The sequence below is a fragment of the Armigeres subalbatus genome, chromosome 2 (assembly GCF_024139115.2).
Source record: "Armigeres subalbatus isolate Guangzhou_Male chromosome 2, GZ_Asu_2, whole genome shotgun sequence".
Classification (NCBI taxonomy): domain Eukaryota; kingdom Metazoa; phylum Arthropoda; class Insecta; order Diptera; family Culicidae; genus Armigeres; species Armigeres subalbatus.
Window position 1 is genome coordinate 186740314 of NC_085140.1, and position 24130 is coordinate 186764443.

General features: G+C 40.1%; 2 protein-coding genes across 2 annotated transcripts in view; both read left to right on the plus strand.

Moving 5' to 3' along the window:
- The window catches only part of LOC134211392 (GATA zinc finger domain-containing protein 5-like), a 679652-nt gene that overhangs the window by 468521 nt on the left and 187001 nt on the right, over positions 1-24130 (plus strand). The gene's annotated exons all lie outside the window — the stretch shown is intronic.
- Positions 1212-24130, plus strand: part of LOC134211397 (uncharacterized) — a 145680-nt gene continuing 122761 nt past the window's right edge. Inside the window, exon 1 of the mRNA XM_062688209.1 lies at positions 1212-2668. Coding sequence (XP_062544193.1) covers positions 2332-2668 — 337 coding nt within the window. The 5' untranslated portion in view covers positions 1212-2331. The remainder of the gene's footprint in view (positions 2669-24130) is intronic.

The following is a 24130-nucleotide window of genomic DNA, read 5'->3' on the forward strand; positions in this document are numbered from 1 at the left end:
CAGCCGTAGTCAAAAACCTGACGACCATCGAGGCGTTCAAAAAGAAGCTTTTCTTTTGTTTTACATTAATGAATTGTCTTCCTTGACCTAATTGACTTAATTGAGAAACATACAAAACACTTTGACCATATCAGATTACTTCAATTTCAGCAATTGAATGAAAAATTAAAATTAGTTATAATTTGATCATGTTAGGAAATTGGGTGTGTAATTTTGATACATTTCACATGTAAATTAAAATAGGTGGATTGGGTAAGTAGAATATTTGATAGTTTGGGTAAATTCGATGAATACAGCTATGTCCCATTTAAATAATTCTTGGCATGTTCGGAAAATGTTTTCAAAAACAAGCTAGCTAAAATTAGCGCTTTCAAAGTGAAATAGATTTAGACCCTATATTTGATTTAAAATTTTCGGAATTTGTAACTAATCATTAATTTCACTTCTTGTTTCTCTTTGCAGGTATGTCTTTGTTACAACTGTTCACTATCTACATCATCCTCCAAGCTGTACATAAATAGTCTTCACTATCAACAAGTCTGGTAAGCTAGAATGTTTCTGCTGTGATCGAAATATTGTCCGAAACCATGGTAGATTGGTCACTTGTATTTACCAAAATACTGCACATTGCAAGTCATGTGGCCATAGAATTTTGAGCAGATCAGTTTTCGCTTGAAGTAGGTTTAAAAATTTCTTTAAAACAAAGTTGGGGTAGAGCTCACACTCTTCTTATATTTTAGTTTGCAAATTGTATAATCAAAGAGAGCATCTCCCTTGTAAATGGTTGCTCCATTAATGTTAATGTTTTTCAATTTCGAATTTTCATTTGTCATATCTTATACTCCCGTACTACCGTATCGTGCAAATATTTTCTCGTCCAATACATGCTTACTTAACTCGTTTTTAAAAAAAAGTTCAATATTGTCTTCAATAAATTTTACCTGAACACTATACACGCCTATGTCATCCCTCACACCGATCGTCCGGCGCTCACCGTACGTCGGCATTCTCTGTTTCCTGTCAACTGGTGGTTGGGGTTCGATCGATTATTCTCGCCGAGAATGTTGATGTGCTGCGCGTATTCTCCCAGAGAACAGCGACCGGCAAAACGAAAAACATTTTCTCAGCCCGGAAAAACTCTTGCGCTCTCGCCGTCAGAATTCTAGTTCTGTAGCACCAGCAGCTTCAGTCATTTTCCGGATCCCGTTCAGTTCGCGTTCACCAACGAAGACGACGGCGGCTACGCGCGTTCCGTTCCCAAGACGCAACTATTGTATCTTCTTCCCCCCACACGCATACGGCAACCTACCTACCTACCTACCGAACACCCAAACCCACTTCCAGATCCTACCCCTGAGGCAGCAGAGGTCGTGCTAATTTCCGTGCAAAAACAGCCAACCGAATTGGTTTTTATCCATCGCAAAAGAGAAGTATTGCCGAAGCATTGTTTGTTCGACGGGAAACACCTGCTGAATCCCCATAAAACCGAAACATTGAATAAGTGTGTGATTCCCGAGCGGGTGTAGGCGTACTTTGCTCGCAGTTGTTGATTTGTGCAGGGGAGGTGAATTTCCTCAACAGGAAAGGTGTTCCGCTTGAAAATCTCCTGGCTGGATGCTTTCGTAGATGGTAAAAGAAGTGTGATACCGTAGTGGTCTGCTGGAGTGCGTAGGAGATTGCTTAATATCGCCTCCTCCGGCCCAAGTAAAGTTTGTGGAAAAAAGGATTCGGACCGAGCTTCCTGTTCACCAGCGAGTAAACGTCGTTCGGAGAAGGTTAACCTGATGACCATCATCTCAGTGGTTTCCTAGCAGAAGTAGTGTTGTTTACGTGTTTTGTCTAGCTCTAGAGTGGAAGTTTAATGTTTGAAAGTGTATTTTCAAAGGAGAGATAACTATTTTTGTAAGCTATCGTTTTTTTGGCAAAAAGGATTAGATCGTTGTTGCGATTCTACATTTCAATACTGTGGAAACAAATGCAGGGATTTTGAGCTATACGACGTAGTCATTGACCCTGAAAACTCCCTCCGTGCGAAAGGTTTGACCTTGGAGACCCCAGATAGCTGGAAAAGTGACATGAATATCTGTTGTTGTTCGAGAAATTATTACAACAGGAGCTGGCTTCCGGTAATTTCGTGTAGTTAACTCATCTGTTACTCGTTATCCGTTTCGCTCGATTCTAGCGACATCAGTGTTAGAATTTTCGTGAACGAGCTGTTAGAAGCTTTTGGTATTCCATCAACCCTAAATCAAGTGCACCTAAACTGAGTGTATTGTGCGTCCGTGTGCGGCCAATTAAGTTCAACCAATCAACCGACAAAAGCAGAGAACCATGAGTGGTGTCGGCTTTCTGGCCACGATGAAAACATTCGCCCCGAGCATTCGGCGGCGGCGTCGGGTCGATAAGCAGAACCTCGAATTACATAACAACAACAACGGCGGAACAGGTGCCGATAGTGGTGGTGGCGGCGGCGTTAGCAGCCATCGTAGCAGCAGCGCGGCCACTACACCGACCTCGGGTCCCACGGCTGGAGACCACCGCGGAGGCATTGCAGCCGGCATCGAGGGGGTGGGCGAGGTCATCTCGCCGAGCAGCTGGGACATTGTGCCCCCGATTACGCCGCCGGCTGCTTTCCTGCCGCCCGGCTACAAGCGGCTCTCGATGAAGGGTAAGATGGTTCCGGGTCCGGGGACGAGCGGGACAAGATTATGTAATGGGCGTGTTTTTGGGGTGGGACTGTGAGGCCCCAATAATGGCTGGCAACGGGAAGTAACTTTCCCCGGGGTATAATTAGTGGTGATTGTGGTTTGGCTGGCTCCTGAATGTGATCGGTTCATTAGGGGGAGCATTATTGGTTGTATTTGCGTCGTCGACGTTCACGCGGGCGATGAAGCTTGTTTTGCGTTGCCCATAAACGTAAGTGCAACGTTGTCAGATGAAAATGGCTGTCAACAAGTTGAAGGAACGTAACTGGGCGGAGATATTGTGTCTGTTTCTTTTTGTCTTTGTTATCCGTTCAGGTTCACGAAGTTCACATGCTGACAGACAGTTCGAAATGAAATAAAAAAAATAAAAAAGCGTAGCATGTAAATTGATAACGAAATAGTTTTAGTGTTCGAACTGAACTTGAGTTGTGTTATATTTTAGTACAACAGCCATGCTTCGATTGTTCGATTTCTTGGTAAAGAAGAATAAAGCACATGATGCCAATAACGCCCAAGACATTTTGGTGATTTATGTAACGACTCTGCGAGACAAAACGTCTTCACGACACGAACATACATCGTTGATTTCCAAGAAATAGAGGTGCCAGTCGTTTGCATTCATGGGAGTCATCAGGCATTTATGTCGCCCAAATATCTAGCTTGCATACCATATTATAATCCGTCATATTTTTTCTTTATTGATTAGCGATATAGATTCATCGATATCATGAATCATCAGTGCGTGGAGGAGACGCATGGTTGTTTATCGAATCTTATTTGTGTTGTATAGAATATCAAGTTTATTAAGCATCAAAAAGTTCTGTTTATGTAATGAAATCAATGAGTTAATGTAACACATTACTAAAAAAGTCTTGGAACCCAGCAGCAATTCCTGTACCAAAAATTTTGAAGATTTTTAAAAAACATCAGTTATTCTAACTCATTAAGGATATCATAGATCAATTTGTAAGCAATTGTCAAAGAAACATATGAGACATTAGAAGAAATTCTGAAAAAATGTCTTTTTATGAAAACTTAGATGAAATTCCGCTGAAATTTCAAAGCAAATAGCTTTGAATTTAAACTGGAAATGCCTATGAATTTCCGAATTCTCTTTGAAATGCGTTTCTATCATGTCTCATGTATTATTTCTGCATCTTTATCTTGTAGATTTTTTTTTCTGTTGGTATCATTGAACTGTTTTGAATCACAATTTGTGATGTACCATCTTATGGTGGTCCTGGTGCTTTGTATGCTTAGCCTTTGTGTGATGGCAGAAGTCCTATGTTGCAGCGTTAGTGATGTTGTCAATGTATCAATCTGTCGCAATCAGCTTAATGACGCCATCTGCCTTCCTAAGGGATGCCATCAAGATATCAATAGGCTCTAGGAAGGGTTTGCCCAATAGTTTGAACGGTTAAAGACTATTATACTTTCATTTACTTCCACTAATTAATTGTTATGTATCAAACAGATACGTATTTCGTTTTATACTTGAAAACTTCTTCAGTGTTTTGTTATCGACAACAAAACACTGAAGAAGTTTTCAAGTAGAAAACGAAATTACTATTTGTTTGATACATAAACATTAATTAGTGGAAGCAAAAGGAAGAATAATAGTCTTTTAACCGTGTAACATTTAACCTATGGCGCTCACAAATAATTTAACAATGATTTGAAGTCTAAACCTTCGTTGGTTTTGCATGAGGCGACAACTGGTGTTTAGAATCGCATTGATTTGTTCTAAACGGTATCTGCTAGGGCAGTGTTCAGCTATAAGACCAAGGAAGATATTGAGGTCCTTTTTGTACCTGTTTTGGTTGGTTTTGGGTTTATGAAATAGAGTATTTGATCGTTTGAGCCCTGGACTTCCTAGCTTTATTAATTCATCAAGCCGGAACAGGTTAAAATTGCACTTGTGGCTCTGACAGTAATGCGAGAACCACTGAGCTTGAGATATATCGATTAGTCAGTATTACATTTACCAAGTTGGCAATGTTTGGGTTGAATATCCTCCTCACTTTTGCTAACCTTATAGTCCGATACGAAGCGTTATCGAACGCGCCCTTCATGTCAATAAATACGGCGATTTCCTTAGTTTTAAAAGTTTTTTCGATCTTCTTAACTAGCACTGTTGAAATCGTAGATTTTTTTGCTTTGAGATTGAAATTTAGAGATGCATATTTTTCATAAATTTAGATTTTATATACTCATATAGTACCTAGTTTACACAGGACCGACGATAGACTTTGGGACAGTTCGTCGAATAACATTTCTTCGAATGACGTATAGTCGTATAACATTTGGTCAAAGGGGCATTTGATCGAATGGACATTTAGTCGAATGGACATTTAGTCGAATGTTGAAAGTGCATTTCAGCATATTAGGTCGGTAATTGATAGTTTGGTAAAATGGATAATAAGTCATGTATTTTTGAGTCAATTTATCAAAACGTGATTCTTTTAATTGGAAGGAAATTTTGTTGGTTTTCTCCTAGTCAAAATGAGTTTTAGTTTTAGAAAATAACATATTAACGAAAAGATATACCGAATTTGAAAATAAAGCTCTGTGAGTTGATCTAATAAGGCAAATTGTCAATATATACAGAGCATGCAAGTACTTTTATTACTCAATTTTTTTTTCATTTCGGTATCACGATCAGATTCATTTAAATATTTATATCTTTTATGCATTATACAAAATGAGAAGTATTTCTTCTGAATCTCGCTGGTATTACTTAAAAAGCCCCTTATTTTTGCTTTTTGATGCTTTTATCGCACAATCATTAGCCAGCCATCGAAATTTCGATTTCCATTAATCCATAAAATATATGGCAAATAGCAAAATATTAGGTACCGGTGACAAAAAGCCCTCAATTCTATTTTTTTCGTACAAGCCTATGATATCAATGTTATTTTGCCAATACTTCATCGTAGTTTTTCTGGTACATTGCGTTGATTGACATGTCGTTTGGTCAAATCACATTTCGTCGAAAGGCAGTTCAGTCGACGGGACATTTGGTTGAATTCCCATTTAATCGGAAGTATAGTGCCGCACATCTTTTCTTTTTCTTTTCATGACTATTCTTTCTTTCACTTAAAATTCATACATAATCATTTAAAATCTTCGACTAAATACCCATTCAGCCAAATGTCCATTCGACGAAATGTGATTTTGAACAAACCTTATTCGACCAAATGTACGAATAATCTGTTTTCGACTAAATGTCCATTTGACCAAATATCCAATGGTTTAAGCTAGACGAGTTATCTTTGAGATAATTGATAAAGAGCCATTTAATCAGATTTGCTTATAACAAAAAAATAAAGACGATCCGATTATATTACAGATATAAATTCTTATACTGTCCATCACTATACAGCAATCGTATGTTCAACGTCGTTTTGTATGACGTAGCTGCTCTAGGTAAGATCTGGCTGTCATTTCATTTTTTTCATTTCGACCTTTCGTTCTAACACAATAGAGGTTTGTTTGTGTTGATACTCTGACCCTGACTTCTTGTGGTCGAGCTCACACACCCTTATTTATTGAACACGGATCTTCTCTTTTAGTGATGGGCAGTCTGCTTCCACCCAGGCCAGCTCGTTTTTTTTGTTTTTCAAGTCCGTGCTATCGTTTCCAAAAAGTCTACTTCTCTCCTATTAGATGTATACGAGCTAGTTTATATGGTGATTGGTGATTGGCGAAGTTGTGATTTTGAGTATGACCAGGGACTCTTGGGCCAGCCTTTCTGGAAGATTTTTGTCGTTAGAGTTGATTGGAGAGTTTTTTTTATTCCTTTCTTTATTTGGTAGGGACTCTGTTTTGTTAACCGCTACTGTGCCGTGATCTACTGTGGCATTCTGTTCAACAGAATCCACTCAGAATCTATTTTTAGATTTTCGTTATTGTTATCATTGTCGAGGTCCATCTCATCGTGAGTCTATTGTGTCCATTTGTTCATATCGTGAATAAAATTGCTCGTTGTATCAACATTAAAGAAAAATAACGGTTTGACCGAAACCCATTCGGCCGAAAGCCATTTGGCCGGATGCCACTAGGCCGAACAAACCATTAGGCTGAAACCCATCTGGCCGAAAGGGTCATTTGGCCGAAAGGGTCGTTTGGTCGAAAGGGTCATTTGACAAAAAGGGTCATTTGGCCGAAAAGGTCGTTTGGCCGAAAGGGTCATTTGAAAAGTGAGAAATTAGGAATAAGAAAAGTGACGTCTCACTTCTCACTCTTAATTTTTCTCTTCTCACTGTAAAAAGTGAGAAGCGCAAAATGAGTGAGGAGCGTGAAGTAAGTTGTGAGACGTCACACTACTCACTTCGCGCTCCTCTTTTTTTACAGTGTGTAGAGAGAAATGAGGAGTAAGAAGATAGACGTCTCAATTCTCATTCCTTTTTTCTAACGTCTCACTGTAAAAAAATTAGAAGCGCGAAGTGAGTAGTGAGACGTCTCACTACTTACTTACTCCTAATTTCTCACTTTTCAAATGACCTATTCGGCCATTTTTTTTTCTGCCAATTGTCCTATTTGGCCAAATGACCCTTTCACCAAATGACCCTTTCGGCCAAATGACCTTTTCGGCCAAATAACCCCTTCGGCAAATGACCCTTTCGGCCCAATGACCTTTTCGGCAAATTACCCATTCGGCCAGACGACCCTTTCGGCCTAATGACCCTTCTGGCCTGATGGCATTCGGCCAAATGGCTTTCGGCCGGATAAGTTTCAGCAAAACGACCCTTCCCCTTCAAAATAACAGTCTGCAGGGGCCAAAGTCCCGAAATCCTTGGAAGTAGAATTCCCCATTATTTCTGAAGCAATAAATGATCAGAACTCCTGGGTAGGAATTCTCAAGAACTTCTACAGAAGGTATAACTCTGTATTCTAGAAATACCAGTTTCCCAAAATTGCTGAAGAAAGAATCTTGAAAATTTTCTGGGAAAAGAATTTCTCTGAATTAAAGAATCCAAAATTTTTAACAGAGCAATTCCGCAAAACTCTTAGTGTGGGAACTCCCGACTTCTTGGAGGAGTCTTGAATCCCCAGAACTTCTGCAGAAAGAATCGCTGGTGGTGGAGTTCCCCAAATTTCAGAATCACAGAAATGAATTTTCCAGAGTTCCGGGAGAAGAAATTTCCTAGGAAGGGTTAGCTAAAAATGTACATGGAGGATTACCAGTTATGTTAAAAACACGAGCATAATGGCCAATGGCCATGCATTTCGTAGTTGCTACTCCGTGGTTGACCAGTTGGTATATTTTAATTGGATGCCGAAACGAGCTTTTTTTTACTCATTTCGAATTCTAACAGTTAACTACTAGAACTAATCAAGTTGTAGGTATAGGGATAGAAGATGGAAACGGTATGAAAGCCCATTTCCAGTTCTAGAGATTGCTAGAGCATGAAAATATATGAAAAGATACAAAGTAGGAGGAATGGAACAGGCCTGGGACTGAACCCACTACCTTCTGCGTATAAGGAAGAAGTGGTAGCCATATGACCACCAGGGGCGTTATTTTACAAGTTATGTAAAAAAGTTGCCCAACAATATTTCTAGCTCTCTTATAGACGAAATAGCTCAACGATGATTATGTAATTGTCAGAAATGCTATGCTGTTCACCGTATCGAACCAATTGATGGCACATTACATCATGTCTGTCATCAGTCACAAAATCATATTTTCTAAAATTGCGTTCTATTAAGCAACTAGGAATTATGTTTCTGCCCGACTTTGGGCCCCACGTCTTCTCTTTAGCAAATACAATTTTGAGCGCAACTGATCGTTTTCCAATTTTTATAATAATTAGAAAAGACTCATCGGTAGGTATAGAAAAAAATATGAATCCCAGTCCATACAAAAATTGCCTGAAGTATAGGCCTTGAGCTCCTTGAGGGCTACAAGTTTTATTTTTATTCGTTTATGCTGACTGTGGTCCATAGAATTAAATTTGATGAGAGTTTTCCATCCCAGTTCATCCAAGAATTCCCTGGAGTTTAGGCATGAAGGTCTGCTCGCGTACCCAAAAGGCTATTATCTCTTTTTCACAATGGATGCTTAATTATTATTGAGCGTCTTAGGGGAAGCCTTGAAAATTGGTGCGCTTTTTATTCCATAGATCCAAATTGGATATCCGCTCAAAAATTATTTTAATGCAGGTCTTCCGAGAATTTCCTTGAGCTTACGCCTTATTGGATCTTAGATATGTCCAAAAACGGTTCATGTTCTATGTGATCCAAATAACCAAATTGGATAACCCTTAAACAAGAGGTCAAATTTCAAGAAGGAGCTAATAGATCTTTCATTACCCGTATAGACCTTAAGATCGCGGAATGCTTGGGTTAAATATAATGAAACACATGTTGAATGTATGTCCAATTTGATTCATAAAACACTAGGAATATTGATATATAGACCGTAAGATATTAGTTTACGCGTTGAGATCTCTCCAGGAAATTATTGGAAGACCTGAAACGAACCTGGCGATAACATAGTTAATCAATTTATTTGCGCGGATTGCCATGTATCATATTTAAAAGAATTCGAAGATCAATTAAATGAAGTAAGTAATTAATCTTAACAAGTAATCTTAACACAAAATCATTTTGCATCCTAACAACAAAGTGACATGAAAAGACGGTTGTGCGTAAATGTTCTTTTCAGCGGCGCAGCCTAAATTTTTCAATTGTATAAGGGCAAACGGAATTTTTCTTCTAACAAATTGGAGAGGAGAATAAATTCCCAAAACTACCCCCAGGCTACAGAACTTAATTTATTTCAACGGCTCGCTCAAAATTCACCGGCGGCGCGGTCAAAAAATTACTGTGGCGCGCCCGTCAAAAACGGTGGCGGCGGCGGCGCATAAAAATCGTCGGCGGCATCAACGCGGCGCGGCGGCGCACAGCTCTACTTGCGGATGCATGCAGCTTTTTATAGAGGTTTAACAGGGTCCACTGTCAAACCCCACCACATCCTAGGCGCCACAACTCGCAGATGGCCTGGGGAGGGATCGTAAAGTCCTTAGACATAGTCCCTGCTGCCCCCGCCTTCCAATGTTTGTTTACAAAATAAGTTACGTCCAAATCGCAAAGCGGTTCCAAAACAATGTTTCCTTTACATTCCACTGATGTCGCAATCTGCCTCTCAAATGACTTATTATTTGAGAGACCAATGACCAAGCAAGACCATGCTGAGGGTGGCTTGGTTCGATTCTCGGTGCCGGTCTTTTTTTCGGTTTGGAAATTGTCTTGACTTCCCTGGGCATAAGAGTATCATCGTGTTAGCCTCATGATATACCTACGAATGCAGAAATGGTAATTCGGCATTTTTGTCAGTGAAAAAAGTGTACCATCAGACATTCCGGATAGCGTCGAGAAATTTTGCACATATTTGCACATTTGCTAGTTCTAGCAATTTGAAAAAAATGTCTTATATAAGGTAATAAGGTATTTAAGGTAAGAAAAGTCAAATAACTCTGTTAGGTGGATATGTCGCAATATAAATATTTATTTAAATTCAATGTTTCAATCCTCGTCGAAGGTAGCTTGTTGCGAGCAAATCGGATGATCTTAAGTGCCAAAAACGTGTTTTTCCTATACGCATAATTAAATTATAATATTTCGTACATGATTTTTGAACGCATTCACTGATTACGCTTCATTTTCAAATACACACCAATACACAGTGTACACAAACAGACATTATCTCAATTCGTTAAGTTATGCCGATTGATGTGCGACGGTTGGCCTTTCTGGCCATCTATCAATAATTTGGGTTTGGTGTGAACCCTTCGACGTCTTCTGCCTCTCTACGTTTGAATTGAAATATCTCACATTTTATCGTTAGAGCTATCTGAAGAAAAATTCAGTTTTAGTTTATTTTGATGTATTTTAAAAATATTTCTAAATATTTCAACCACAATTTTACATGCTTTTCGTGCATCTGAATATTATTTTTTTCATATATATTTCCTGTTAGAGTTGATGAAACCCTTAAAAATTGCTTTACTTTTGAAATTAGGCGAGAAACTGGCCAAATTAGGAACATGGTCAAAATTGGTACAGTTACCCTACCATTTATTTGAACCCCAGCACATGCTAAATTTCTATATAAATTCGATTTTCTTTAATCTTTCATCGAGTTTGAAAACCTGACATTCGTTGGATGAGTGTGTTCATTTTTGAGCTTTCTCAATCTTGATAGAATTTCTTCAGCAAAAGTGGGGGAAACGAAAAATATATTATGTGTGGTTCATCTTCCTCACTCACTGTTGCAAAAAGACAATTATTTTCTGGATTTCATCAGGAACAATCTTGAATAAATCATCATACTTCTTCATCAACATAATCATGCCAATGGATTTTTATAAGAAATGTCGACCCGTGGCACCAGACAGTCAGTCGATTTCGGTATCGAAGCTTTCACTCATCGAATACCTACAGTGACTGTACTATTAATATGCTTCGGTTATACCTCGGCACAGTAACATCATTAGCATAATATTGCAATAACCATCGAAATTTATTCGCCTGCGATACGGTGTCGGTAATGTTTGTACGTAGTTTATCTATCCTCAAAGTGTTTACTACATTAATCTCTGGCTGTCGTTGTCGCCGTCGTCATTTTCTTTTTTTCTTGCGGCAGACGAACAGGGACATCACAAGACCGAAAAAAAAAGGATTCCGGTACGTGCTTTGTCCTCGGAACGCTGTATTGGAGCTATCTAAAATACATAAACTCGAAGGATGCCAAACGAATGTGAACGGCACCGAACATAACCCACCTGGAAACCGTGTGGGTTGATTCGGAAAAAGGTGAATGTTATGAGTCTAGCTGCCGGTGCATGTCTCTTTCTATGGTGGATGGCAAATATTGCCTTCGTTTACCAACCAGCCAACAGTATTGATGCCGAAAAATAACTTCAGCTGGGTAATAACAAGCGAAATAAGCGCAAGCTTCCATCATCGTAAAGCTGCCTTCATCGTAACTGGTCTCGTTGCGAACGAAACAGTATTGGGATAGAGACATGCAACGAGTTTTTCGTAACTAAACATAAAAGTGAACGAGTAGAAGTGGAGTGTTTTTACGAGCCAGAATCTCGTTCTGGAGGTTCACTGTTGATAGATTTGCAAGAATCAAGTGTTTAGCATAAATACCATCCATGATTGCACAAATGATTATCGACGATTATTCGAACGACATTTTCTTTATGCGCATTTGATTTGTTTTCTTTGTAATTTTCTTTAAAACTTTTTTTTTCTCGGAAGTTGATGGATTTAATTTTGTGTTTTTGTATTATTCAAGATTTGACTATTTATGAAACAAAACAAAACAAAAACAAATCACGAGAGATCTGGGTCTTTTTCTACCAAATGAATTGTGTTTGCTTCAACGAAAGTACCTATGTTTTATTGATTTAGTTGTTCGTGTCGAATGCCGTTATCATGAGATTTCTTTTCTGCTGAAGCAATGTTGCTTGTAAAGGTTCACATTCCAGCACAACTAAACATCATTTGTATTTCAGCTATCAGTTGCGCTTAGTTATCCTTTGAATTTCCTACCGGATTCTTCACATTCACACCTCTTGTTCCGGTATGACTGCTAAAGCAATAAACCTTCCACGCAAATTCCCAAATGCCATCCATCATCGAATTGAGTGGAGGATGAGAGTGCGAAAGGGTGAGCAAAATTTTCCACCCATTTATTATGTAGGTACACTTGCTCCAACCAAACCCCAGGCAAACAGAGTGACGATGACTAGAATTTTGATCAGTTTCAATAATAAATCATTTGACAGTGACGGAAACTTTCACTCTCAGAACAGGGAGATGTAGCAGGAAAGGAAAAGCTTCTTCATAAGAACGAACCACCTGAGTCCCAACACATGGCGACGCACCAATGCGGTGAAAGAAAAAAATAATAATCTGCTTCCCTCTGTTACCTCCGTTGCGTTCAACTTCATCATGTTGTCATTGCAGATGTTGATTTAGGATCGAATTGCGAAAAGGTGCGGGAGATTTAATTTCATCGGCACTGTAACTGCGCATTAACAATGTGGCGATGCTCATGCCTGATCTCATTTCAATCGACCTTTAAATTTGGTAATTCGAATTACGTAGATTTGACATGATGTAATGTCCTAAGCATCCCAGAGAAACTAATTATTTTGATACACTTCATACACATTGTTTAGAAAGTAAGTCTCCTGAAAAATGCCATCCTCTTCGGCCATTAATATGTTGCCATTCTACGATCTAATACACCCTCCACAAAAGAGAAAAAAAGTCCCCTTCGAAGCAATGATAAATTACACCGCACCGCCACCGTTACTCACACGGAATCCTGTTCCGGCAAACAAAGCTTCCAATTCCGAACGACCAAAGAAAATCCCCCAGTCAAAAGTCTGCCGAATCTCTGTCACTCTTTGTTGTGCCATTGCGCCATCGTTATTTGGATGAAAAGAGATTCCACAGAGGTTGAGGCAGGCCTTTCAGTGCTTCTTGGCCGTTCGCTTGTTTGCCTCATTTCGGAGAAAAGTTCCACTTGACGGAGCGCCAAAATTGATTCCATTAGGGCGGGGATCGGCGTCGACGCGGCTGTGAGAAAACGTACACCTATTAGTGTTAGTGGAGAAAGGGCCGGGCCCGAAATTGATGTCGTTCACTTGGGCACGTTTTCCCGGCTCGACTGCCGGATGGCCTTGAAATTCTACGGAGTTGATTCTAAATTCTGGTCACAGGATTTTGCCTGTTCTAGAGCCAGGAAATACCGGCCGAAGGATGACGACGACGACGGATGCTGATTTATTTGTATTCCGGTTGGGTTTTTAGAAGTACGGTTGCAATGGCTTCAGCTCTGAGTCCAGCAATTTTCCGATTTTACTTATGCTGCTGTCCTCTTTCCGAGAACAAACGTGGTTTAAGTGATTTGTATTTCCACATGTTTACTTCTTGGAAGAGAATTCTTCAGCACTCATTTTCTACGAATACATCAACTTTGATGCTGCTGATATGTTCCTGACAACAACAACAACAACGAAAAAATGGAACTTCTCACACATCACTGCTTCCAATCGTTTCCATCCCATCTGACCATCCGTCCGGAAACGACGTGTCCATTAATCATAGTAAAAGGGAGGATGGTTTTGAGCGCTCAGCACGCCGGAACGGGATTGATTTAACTTGTGACCTTCGCCAACCGAGTCAACCAGCCAGCAACCATCGCCGCCATCCGGTTGGGTAACCTTCAATCAAAAACGAATCAAATCAAATTCCGATCGCATCAGCCGCACGCCAAGAGGCCGATGATGCCGGAGTTGGACAGGACCAACTGCTGTGCCGAGGCCGATTTCTGTGGCAGTGCGGGTGCACTCTTTGTGTGTTTCCATCATACTGTCGGAGAGGTGGTTCTACTCAGGTTGGGAGGTTGGGTGGCAGCGACCGGCGGTGGTCGTGTTGACAGCTTCCGTCGTCCTCCTCGGTTTGATAAGTAGGGGAAGCGTTTTAAGGATGGTGGATTTTGGTTCTTAGGGATGGTATGAAATTGTTTGTCCATATTGGGGCATGATACTTTTCTAACCGGTGAAAATTGTCCATACCTTCAAAACTTCTGCTGGAAGCTTTTCAAACTTCTACAAGAAACCTAGAAAAACTTCTTAAAATCTGGAAATGCTTTTCCATAATTCAGCAGATAGTACTCCAAGTTTCTAAACAAAGACTTCCAAGTTTTTGGAATAAACTTTCCAAGCTTCTGCTGAAAGCCTGGCAAGCTTTTGGAAGTAGCCGTCCTTTTTTGCAAAAAAAAAGACTCCGAAATTCGGCAGGAAGACTCCCACACTTCTAATGGAAGCCATTCTAAGCATCTGCGGAAAGCCTTTCAAGTTTCTACAAAAAACTTTCTTCAGGAAACCTAGTTATAAAACTTTTTCAATAAGCATTCTAAGCATCTGCGGAAAGCCTTTCAAGTTTCTAAAAAAGCCTTCCAACCGTCCAACGAAGCTTTTTCAGAAAGGCTTTTCAAGCTTCTGTATAAAGCTTCTCAAGCTTTTTAGCTCTACATAAAGCTTTTTATGCTTCTGAATAAAGTTTTTCATGCTTCGAAGCTGCACGAAGCTTATAAAACTTAAGCATGAAACTTTTTAAGCTTCTGAATGAAGATCATCCAGCTACTACATAAAGCTTCAAAAACATAAACATTTAGTCGTTTTAGCTTCTGTAAGAAGCTTTTCAAGTCTATTCATGAGGATGTTTAAGCCTATCCATGAAGCTTTTCAAGCTTCTATATAAAACTTTAGCTTTTCAAGCTTCTGCATGAAATTTTTCAAGCATTTGCATGAATCTTTCCAAGCTTCTACACGAAGCTTTAGAGGCTTCTGCATTTAGCTTTTCAAGTTTCCGCATGCAGGTTTTCAAGCTTCTGTATTCAGCTTTTTAAGCTCAACTCTGCATGAAGCTTTCGAAACTTTTCAAGTTTCTGTGTGAAGCTTACGAAGCTTTGCCTGAAGCCTTCAAATGCCTCTGCATGAAGCTTTCTACATTAAGCTTGGGTATAAAGCTTTCCAAGCTTGGGTATGAAGCGTCTCAAGCTTCTGTACGGAGCTTTCCAAGCTTCTGTACGGAGCTTTCCAAGCTTCTGTATGAAGCTTTACAAGCTTCTGTATGAAGCTTTCCATGCTTCAGTATGAAGCTTTCCAAGCTTCTGTATGAAGCTTCCAAGATTCTGTATGAAGCTTTCCAAGCTTCTGTATGAAGCTTTCCAAGCTTCTGTATGAAGCTTTCCAAGATTCTGTATGAAGCTTTCCAAGCTTCTGTATTTAGATTTCCAAGCTTCTGTATGAAGCTTTCCAAGCTTCTGTATGAAGCTTTCCAAGCTTCTGTATGAAGCTTTCCAAGCTTCCTAGGAGAGATCGACTATGATGGTGATATTTGAGGTTATGGCTTTCAGTCTTCTTATGCTCAAAAACGGGTTTTACGTTTTTATCCGACGTTTCGGTTACATATATTGTACCTTTATCAAGAGTTAACTAAGTCCCGTTTTGTTATTGTTACATTGTCTTAGCATAGAACGTTTTGTCACAACTTTATGTTAAATCGCCCCTCTATTTTTCGGTAGGGGCTGCGAAATTTTAATTTATTCGGGCACCAGGAACTATCGTGTAGTACGTTTTAGCGCCACTTCTATTCTGTTTGTATCGAACTGTCAATACAAATGCATCGAACTGTTCGATACAAACAGAATAGAAGTGGCGCTAAAAAAGTACTACACGATAGTTTCTGGTGCCCGGATAAATTCAAATTTCGCAGCCCTTACCGAAAAATAGAGGGGGCGATTTTACATAAAGTTGTGACAAAACGTTCTATGCTAAGACAATGTAACAATAAAACGGGACTTAGTTAACTCCTTGATAAAGGTACAATGTATGTAACCGAAACGTCTTATAAAAACGTAAAACCCGTTTTTGAGCATAAGAAGACTGAAAGCCATAATCTCTTCCAAGTTTCTGCATGAAGCTAAGTTTGCATGAAGCTTTCCAAGCTTCTATATGAAGCTTTCCAAGCTTCTATATGAAGCTTTCCAAGCTTCTATATGAAGCTTTCCAAGCTTCTGTATGACGCTTTCCAAGCTTCTGTATGACGCTTTCCAAGCTTCTGTATGAAGCATTCCAAGCTTCTGTATGAAGCTTTCTAAACTTCTGTATGAAGCTTTCCAAGCTTCTGTTCAAAGCTTTGCAAGCTACTTTATGAAGCTTTGCAAGCTTCTGTATGAAGCTTTGCAAGCCTTCGTATGAAACTTTTCGAGCTTCTTCATTAAGCTTTTCAGGCTTCTGTATGAAGCTTTCCAAGCTTCTGTATGAAGCTTTCCAAGCTTCTGTATGAAGCTTTGCAAGCTTCTGTATGAAGCTTTGCAAGCTTCTGTATGAAGCTTTGCAAGCTTCTGTATGAAGCTTTGCAAGCTTCTGTATGAAGCTTTGCAAGCTTCTGTATGAAGCTTTGCAAGCTTCTGTATGAAGCTTTGCAAGCTTCTGTATGAAGCTTTGCAAGCTTCTGTATGAAGCTTTGCAAGCTTCTGTATGAAGCTTTCCAAGCTTCTGTATGAAGCTTTGCAAGCTTCTGTATGAAGCTTTGCAAGCTTCTATATGAAGCTTTGCAAGCTTCTATATGAAGCTTTGCAAGCTTCTGTATGAAGCTTTGCAAGCTTCTGTAGGAAGCTTTGCAAGTTTCTGCATGAAGCTTTGCAAGTTTCTGCATGAAGCTTTGCAAGTTTCTGCATGAAGCTTTGCAAGTTTCTGCATGAAGGTTTGCAAGCTTCAGTATGAAGCTTTGCAAGCTGTCTGAAGCTTCTGCATGAAGCTTGCAAGCTTCTGTATGACGCAAGCTTCTGCATGAAGCTTCCAAGCTTCTGTATGAAGCTTTCCAAGATTCTGTATGAAGCTTTCCAAGATTCTGCATGAGCTTTCCAAGCTTCTGTATGAAGCTTTCCAAAGCTCTGCATGAAGCTTTCCAAGCTTCTGGAAGCTTTCCAAGCTCTGCATGAAGCTTCTGTGAAGCTTTCCAAGTTCTGTATGAAGCTTTCCCAAGCTTCTGTATGAAGCTTTCCAAGCTTCTGTATGAAGCCTGCTTGCATGAAGCTTAAGGCTGTATGAAGCTTTCCTGCTTCTGTATGAAGCTTTCAAGCTTCTGCATGAAGCTTCCAAGCTTCTGCATGAAGCTTCTAAGCTTCTGTGCATGAAGCTTCCAAGCTTCTGCATGAAGCCTAAGCTTTCCAGCTCTGTAAGCTTTGCATGAAGCTTCTGTATGAAGCTTAAGCTTCTGCATGAAGCCTAAGCTTCTGTATGAAGCTTCCAAGCTTCTGCATGAAGCTTCTCTGCATGAAGCTTCCAAGCTTCTGCATGAAGCTCTGCTTCTGCATGAAGCTTCCAAGCTTCTGTATGAAGCTTTCCAAGACTCTGCATGAAGCTTTCCAAGCTTCTGTATGAAGCTTCCAAGCTTCTGCATGAAGCCTAAGCTTCTGTATGAAGCTTTCCAAGCTTCTGTATGAAGCTTTCCAGGCTTCTGCATGGAAGCTCTAAGCTTCTGCATGAAGCCTAAGCTCTGCATGAAGCTTCTGCTTCTGCATGAAGCCCAAGCTCTGCATGAAGCTTCCAGGCTTCTGTATGAAGCTTTCCAAGCTCTGTGCTTTCCAAGCTTCTGCATGAAGCTTTCCAAGCTTCTGTATGAAGCCTAAGCTTCTGCATGAAGCTTCCAAGCTTCTGCATGAAGCTTAAGCTCTGCATGAAGCTTTCCAAGCTTCTGCATGAAGCTTCCAAGTTTCTGTGGAAGCTTCTCCAAGCTTCTGCATGAAGCTTCCAAGCTTCTGCATGAAGCTCTGTGAAGCTTCCAAGCTTCTGTATGAAGCTTCCAGGCTCTGCATGAAGCTTTCAAGCTGTGCATGAAGCTTCTCTGTGAAGCTTAAGGCTCTGTATGAAGCACCAAGCTTCTGTATGAAGCTTCCAGCTTCTGCATGAAGCTCTAAGCTTCCAGCATGAAGCCTGTTTCCAGCATGAAGCTTCCAAGCTTGCATATGAAGCAGGCTTCAGTGTGAAGCTTGCATGAAGCCTGTTTCCAGCATGAAGCCTGCTTCAGTATGAAGCTCCAGGCTGTGCATGAAGCCTAAGCTTCAGTGCATGAAGCAGGCTTGCATGAAGCCCAAGCTTCTGTGGAAGCTCTGAGCTTCTGTGGAGCTTGAAGCCTGTAAGCTCTGTGTGAAGCTTCCAAGCTCTGCATGAAGCTTCTCCAAGCTGTGCTTGAAGCTCTGCATGAAGCCAGGCTGTATAAAGCTTCTCAAGCTTTGCATGAAGCCTAAGCTTCTGTATGAAGGCTGTGGCTTCCAAGCTGTGCTCCAGGCTGTATGAAGCTTTCAAGCTTCTGCATGAAGCCAAGCTTCTGTGCATGAAGCCTAAGCTTCTGAATGAAGCTTTCCAAGCTTCTGAATGAAGCTTTCCAAGCTTCTGAATGAAGCTTTCCAAGCTTCTGTATGAAGCTTTCCAAGCTTTCCAAGCTTCTGTATGAAGCTTTCCAAGCTTCTGTATGAAGCTTTCCAAGCTTCTGTATGAAGCTTTCCAAGCTTCTGTATGAAGCTTTCCAAGCTTCTGTATGAAGCTTTCCAAGCTTCTGTATGAAGCTTTCCAAGCTTCTGTATGAAGCTTTCCAAGCTTCTGTATGAAGCTTTCCAAGCTTCTGTATGAAGCTTTCCAACCCAAGCAACACCTCTTGTTTCTCAGTGAGTAACAACAACTGTGGTGTGACTTACTAAAGATCTGACTTACTCACAACGCGTCGTATTTGGAACTCTTTTGTGAACAAAAAGCGCAAGAGGTGGAGCCTATTTGCAACATATTGCTGCTACAGTGAAAATAAAAACACAAAAACCAACCAGGAATTGAACCATGGACCTTAAGATTTGTAACCTTTTACTATAACCATCAAACCATCAATTTCATTTGGAAATTCTGCTAAAAGTGCACTACATAAACAACAAAGTCATTTTTAACTTCATTGTACCTTATACGGAACATGCAGGGGACTGTCAAAAATAAAATACTGCGCAGCTGAGCTCAAAGTGTTTTGCAACATATCAGAAACATTGTCGTAACAGCAATGAACCGAAGTGTTATTAATTCTGCAACTTATCTGTTTTGTTTCTGATATGAAACACATCGAATAAACCACCCAAGAAGTCAGATGGGTAGAATATTGCGACGCCACTTAAACGGAAGAGAGACATTGTATTTTTCTGAAACTGGGAAGTGGCTTTAATGTGACTCGATGTATTGTCAGTGTCTTTAATGCAATTTATTAGGAACAAACACCTATTTGAAATATGTTGCGCGTGCTGCTTAGGAAGCTTCTGTATGAAGCTTTGCAAGCTTCTGTAGGAAGCTTTGCCATCTTTTGCATGAAGCTTTTCAGTCTTCTGTATGAGGTCTTTCAAGCTTTTACATGTAGCTTTTCAAGCTCCTATATGAAGCTTTTCAAGCTTCTGTGTGATACTTTTCAAGTTTCTGCCTGAAGCTTTCCAAGCTTTTCTATTTTCTGCATGAAGTTTATAATGCTTCTGCTGTTCAAATCCTTTCAAGCTTTTTTGGCAAGACTTTTACAACTAACGTTATCGTTAGTGAGAAATCAATTATTTTGCAAAAAGCTTTCAGGCTGGGAGTCCTTTAAGCTTCTGATGGAAGCCTTCAAATTTTCTAATTATGAGAATTTAAAAGTGTTCTTAAAAGACAGAGTCAAAAAAAAAAAGACAGAGTCACCGTCTTCGACCAGAGGTCGCACAGACTGAACACTTAACATCTAGCATGAGACAACGGACAGGACATTTACACAACACCCAGTGGACCAGTCAGTGGAGAACTTTTCGCTTTACGAAAAGTTTTCTCCTTACCGGGGTGGGAATCAAACCCACACTCCACAGCACATGCGTCTAGACGATTGACGTCGCTAGCTGCACGGCCACGAAGCCCACAGTTCTTGGAGACTTTCTTAAAATTAAGCTGCAACACTTTTTGAAAGGCTTCCAAGCTTTTTTGCTGAGCTTAAAATACTTTTATAACAAAAATTCGAAATTTCAACCATAGTTGCCATAATTTAATTTCAAACATCCCTAGCTGTTCCAACATGCACATTATCTCATCCACCACCGGAACCCACATCAAACCATGTGTGTGCATACATGTTTGCCTATTCACCCGCCAACATTGTAGCAGTCAGTTACTCTTTCCATGTCCTTCCCATCACGGGAAACAGTCCCGTTCCAACCGAAGCCCATCCGGACTGGAGGCATGAGTTTTTCCCTTTGTTCTGTATCGCTTTCTAGATCGACTTCCCAACCAATCGATGTTTGATGACCGAATCGATTGCGGGGCCTTGGCTGCGCACAAACTCACTCTTCGCACAAATCTGCTGCTCATCCGAACGAAGATTTCATTAAATCCATCTCTGCCTTGATCCAAATTCTTCGACAGAACAGCATAATTTAATCAATTATGGGGGTCTGCAAATATTATTAGATACTCGTTATGGATACGGATATGTGCCAATCGTCCCTCCGTAGAAAATATTCCATTCCGAAAAGAACGCCACTTCTGCTTTCACCCCGATTCACTCCTTTTTGTCTCCGCGCGGAAATTGTGTCTGCAATGACCTTCCAATCCAAACATGACTGATCTCGACCTGGTCAGATTTGAAATCGAAATGCAAGTCTCGTTTCGCTTTGGTGGAGATTCGCATCACCTTGAATTGTTAGGATCTTGGCTGCAGCACTACTTTCCTATTCGAGATGGCGTAAATTGCACCAAATGTTTGCTCAATTGGCCCGATTGAATCGGCTCACAGAAAACGGCCATTCGTGATCCAAAGCAAACGGAAAATTGGCTTTTGTTCAACCGAAGTCCGTTTCCCCTGTCTCCAATCGCACACTTTTTTCTAATTGGCCTGTAAAGTGCACCTTCACTACTTGCTGGTGGTCAAGGTCTGTCTGTTGAAAGATTGGAGATAGAACGAGGGAAACGATGTAACATAAATCAATAAACCGTGTGTCATCGTCTTCGTGTCGATTGGCGACTCTGGGGCTCAGCTTGCGGGCTTCGGATTATGTGTGATGTGTGGCCTTGAATAGTTTTTCATTGCATATTAAGCCTGGCCTGAAGGGAAATTTATTGCTGGAAGTTTTTTTTTATGGTTTGTAACTTTGTGTGCAGTTTTTACATCTATCTGTTTTTTTTTCTGTGAATAACGTTTTTAGATGTTTGTCTTTTGCTAAGCTGAGCTCTTTCACGTCTTTGCGTCATGCGGAAAAATCTGTAAAGACCTATAGAAGGTCACCTCGAACGTTTAACTTCTTCCTCTGGAATCTTGATCCTTGCATTAAAAACTGCCTTAAGCACCCTCTCAGTTTTGATCTGATAAATCCTTAAAAATCTACTTTAATATTTCTTACGTTCTCGAAGCGATGCTCGAACGAGAAACCATATCTGCTGCGAATCTGCTTCCATGGCTACCCACCTACATGGTGCCACAAATTCAAAAGCCTTGTCGTCGCTGCTTCGCATTGTAATATTTCAGAAAATCTCATTACCGCAAACTAAACGAAGGAAAAAAAATGAACCAAGCAGACATCTTCCCCCTCGTCCAACAGCTGTCTCTCAGCTGCGTCCGGCGTCCCGCCGTTGCCACTCTTTTATTGTCCAACAGCTCATTACATTTTCCAGTGACAATTCGTAATAATTCTGCGCTCGACATATGTGCCATGCCTACCAGCCAACGAACCAGCAGAGCCGGCAAGCTTTTTTCCACATCGTACGTAAGCCTCTTGGTTCTTTCGGTTGGTGACTCCGCTTCGCAAGTATACTGCGTTCACAGTAACTTACACACGGAAAACTGCCTTCTTAGTGGGGTGGGTGGGGTTGTGCTTCCTTCTTCTTTTTTTCCGCTTGGGGGCAAACATCGAAGCTGCGTCCAGATTTTTCGTTTGAATTATTATGCTCGTAGCTAGAGTAGTCAGTTCCCATCGTAAGATGTCATATTTGAACAGGACTAAAAAAAGACTTTTCTTGGGCATGCTTTTTTGTTTTCTCTAGAATTGTTTGATTTTCAAATTATGAGTATTTACTCATGTAACTTCTTCCCTAGAAACTTAGATTCATTATCGAATTGATTACAGTAAAATATGGTTTCTTAAGAACAGTTTTATTGTTTTTTATGCTAATCAGTCAACAGTCAGTGAATCATTTTCTGACAATTAAATTTCGAGCTTCCCAATGCAAATGCATTTTCTTGTTGTATACTTTTGTTTTCAATATTTCATTATTTGATGACAGAAATTTACTACAGCAGAACCATTGAGTACTTTGGATATGAAAAAATATGATTCATATATATCTGTATTCACGTTCCTCTTGCTGCCGTTGAGCTTACTCACTCGAGAGCAAGACTAAGTTTTGTATTCGTAGAGTTCTTTCCACAAAATCAATCACATCATCGGAGAGGAACACGTGTGGTGAACTGCCTCGTAGCCCTTTGTGCCTTTTACGAGGAAAATTATTTTTTCCTACCAGTGCCGATCTTTCGAGGCACATTGTGAAAGTATGTGGTGTACTTGTTTGTGCCTAGTCTGAGCTAGGAAGTAGGATGGGGTATATCTAACTTAAGTTTATCGTTATAGCTCCGATCCTGTTCGTTCCGTGAGCTCAATGTGCTAGAATTCTACTAGTCGTATTGTCGTTTACATTCTGCGGACTTTTTCTTGTAAATCCTAGTAAAGCTGGATCCGATATCTGCATTTAGTTATTCTGATTGGATGTCTGGAATCAGACAGCTTATTTTTTGCTTTTCTCGTACAGTAAGTGTACATAAATGCCATAGGAGCACTGCAGAGAAGATCTCTCCATACGAGGCCCATAGATCCGTAATGTCATGTATGTCAATTTTTTACTGATTACTGACATCAGGTTTCTAAGCTTTTTTAATCTTTAACAACGGAGGTTTCCAAGCCCATTCACCAGTATTGCATTCCTTTGTCATAAGACTCGATAATACTCAGATGCATAGAAAAGTCCTTAAAAATCCTAGCAACGTGTCATGAATTGAATCCAGTCACCTTCGGCATGATCTTGCTTTGTAGTAACGCATTTTATTTCCAGGCTAAGGAAGGCAAAATGTAGCATTTTTGCTAAGTATGTGCACTAGGAATTACACAGGACTTCCTCTTGGACAAATTATTGAAGGAATTTATGGAGAAATATCTATAGGAAATAGCCCAAGTAACATTTTTAGTTTTGAAACCATGGAGACCATTATTTACTCCACAAGAGTTATTACTCTCCGAGTAATGATTATTTACTTTACCAAAGATACCCACTAGGAGGAATTATTGTTTACCTTATCAGGATTCCCTCTCGGAGGAATGATTATTTATTTTATCAAAGATACCCTCTTGAGGGAATTATTGTTTACTTTATCAAAATACACTCTCGGTGGTATAATTTTTCACCCTATCAGGGATACCCTCTTAGAGGAATTAATATTTACTCTACCATAGATTGCCTCTCGGAAGAATGATTATTTACTTTATCAAAGATACCCTCTCGGGATAATGATTGTTTACCTTGTCAGGGAAACCTCTCAGAAAATTCATTCTTTGCCTTATCAGAGATTCCCTCTACGAGGAATGATTATTTACTTTATCAAAGTTACCCTCTCTGTAACACTACAATTTTCTAGTGTCGCGGCGATGAAATCGCTTAGGTCTATGAGAGCCTTTAAACGTCACACACAACTAGGGTAAACCACTACTTGGGGCTATGAACCCGAGTCCCGGCTCACTGCACAGAAAACTAATGATTTATATTGTTTGGAAGCCGATTGATAATTTCAAAAGTCTC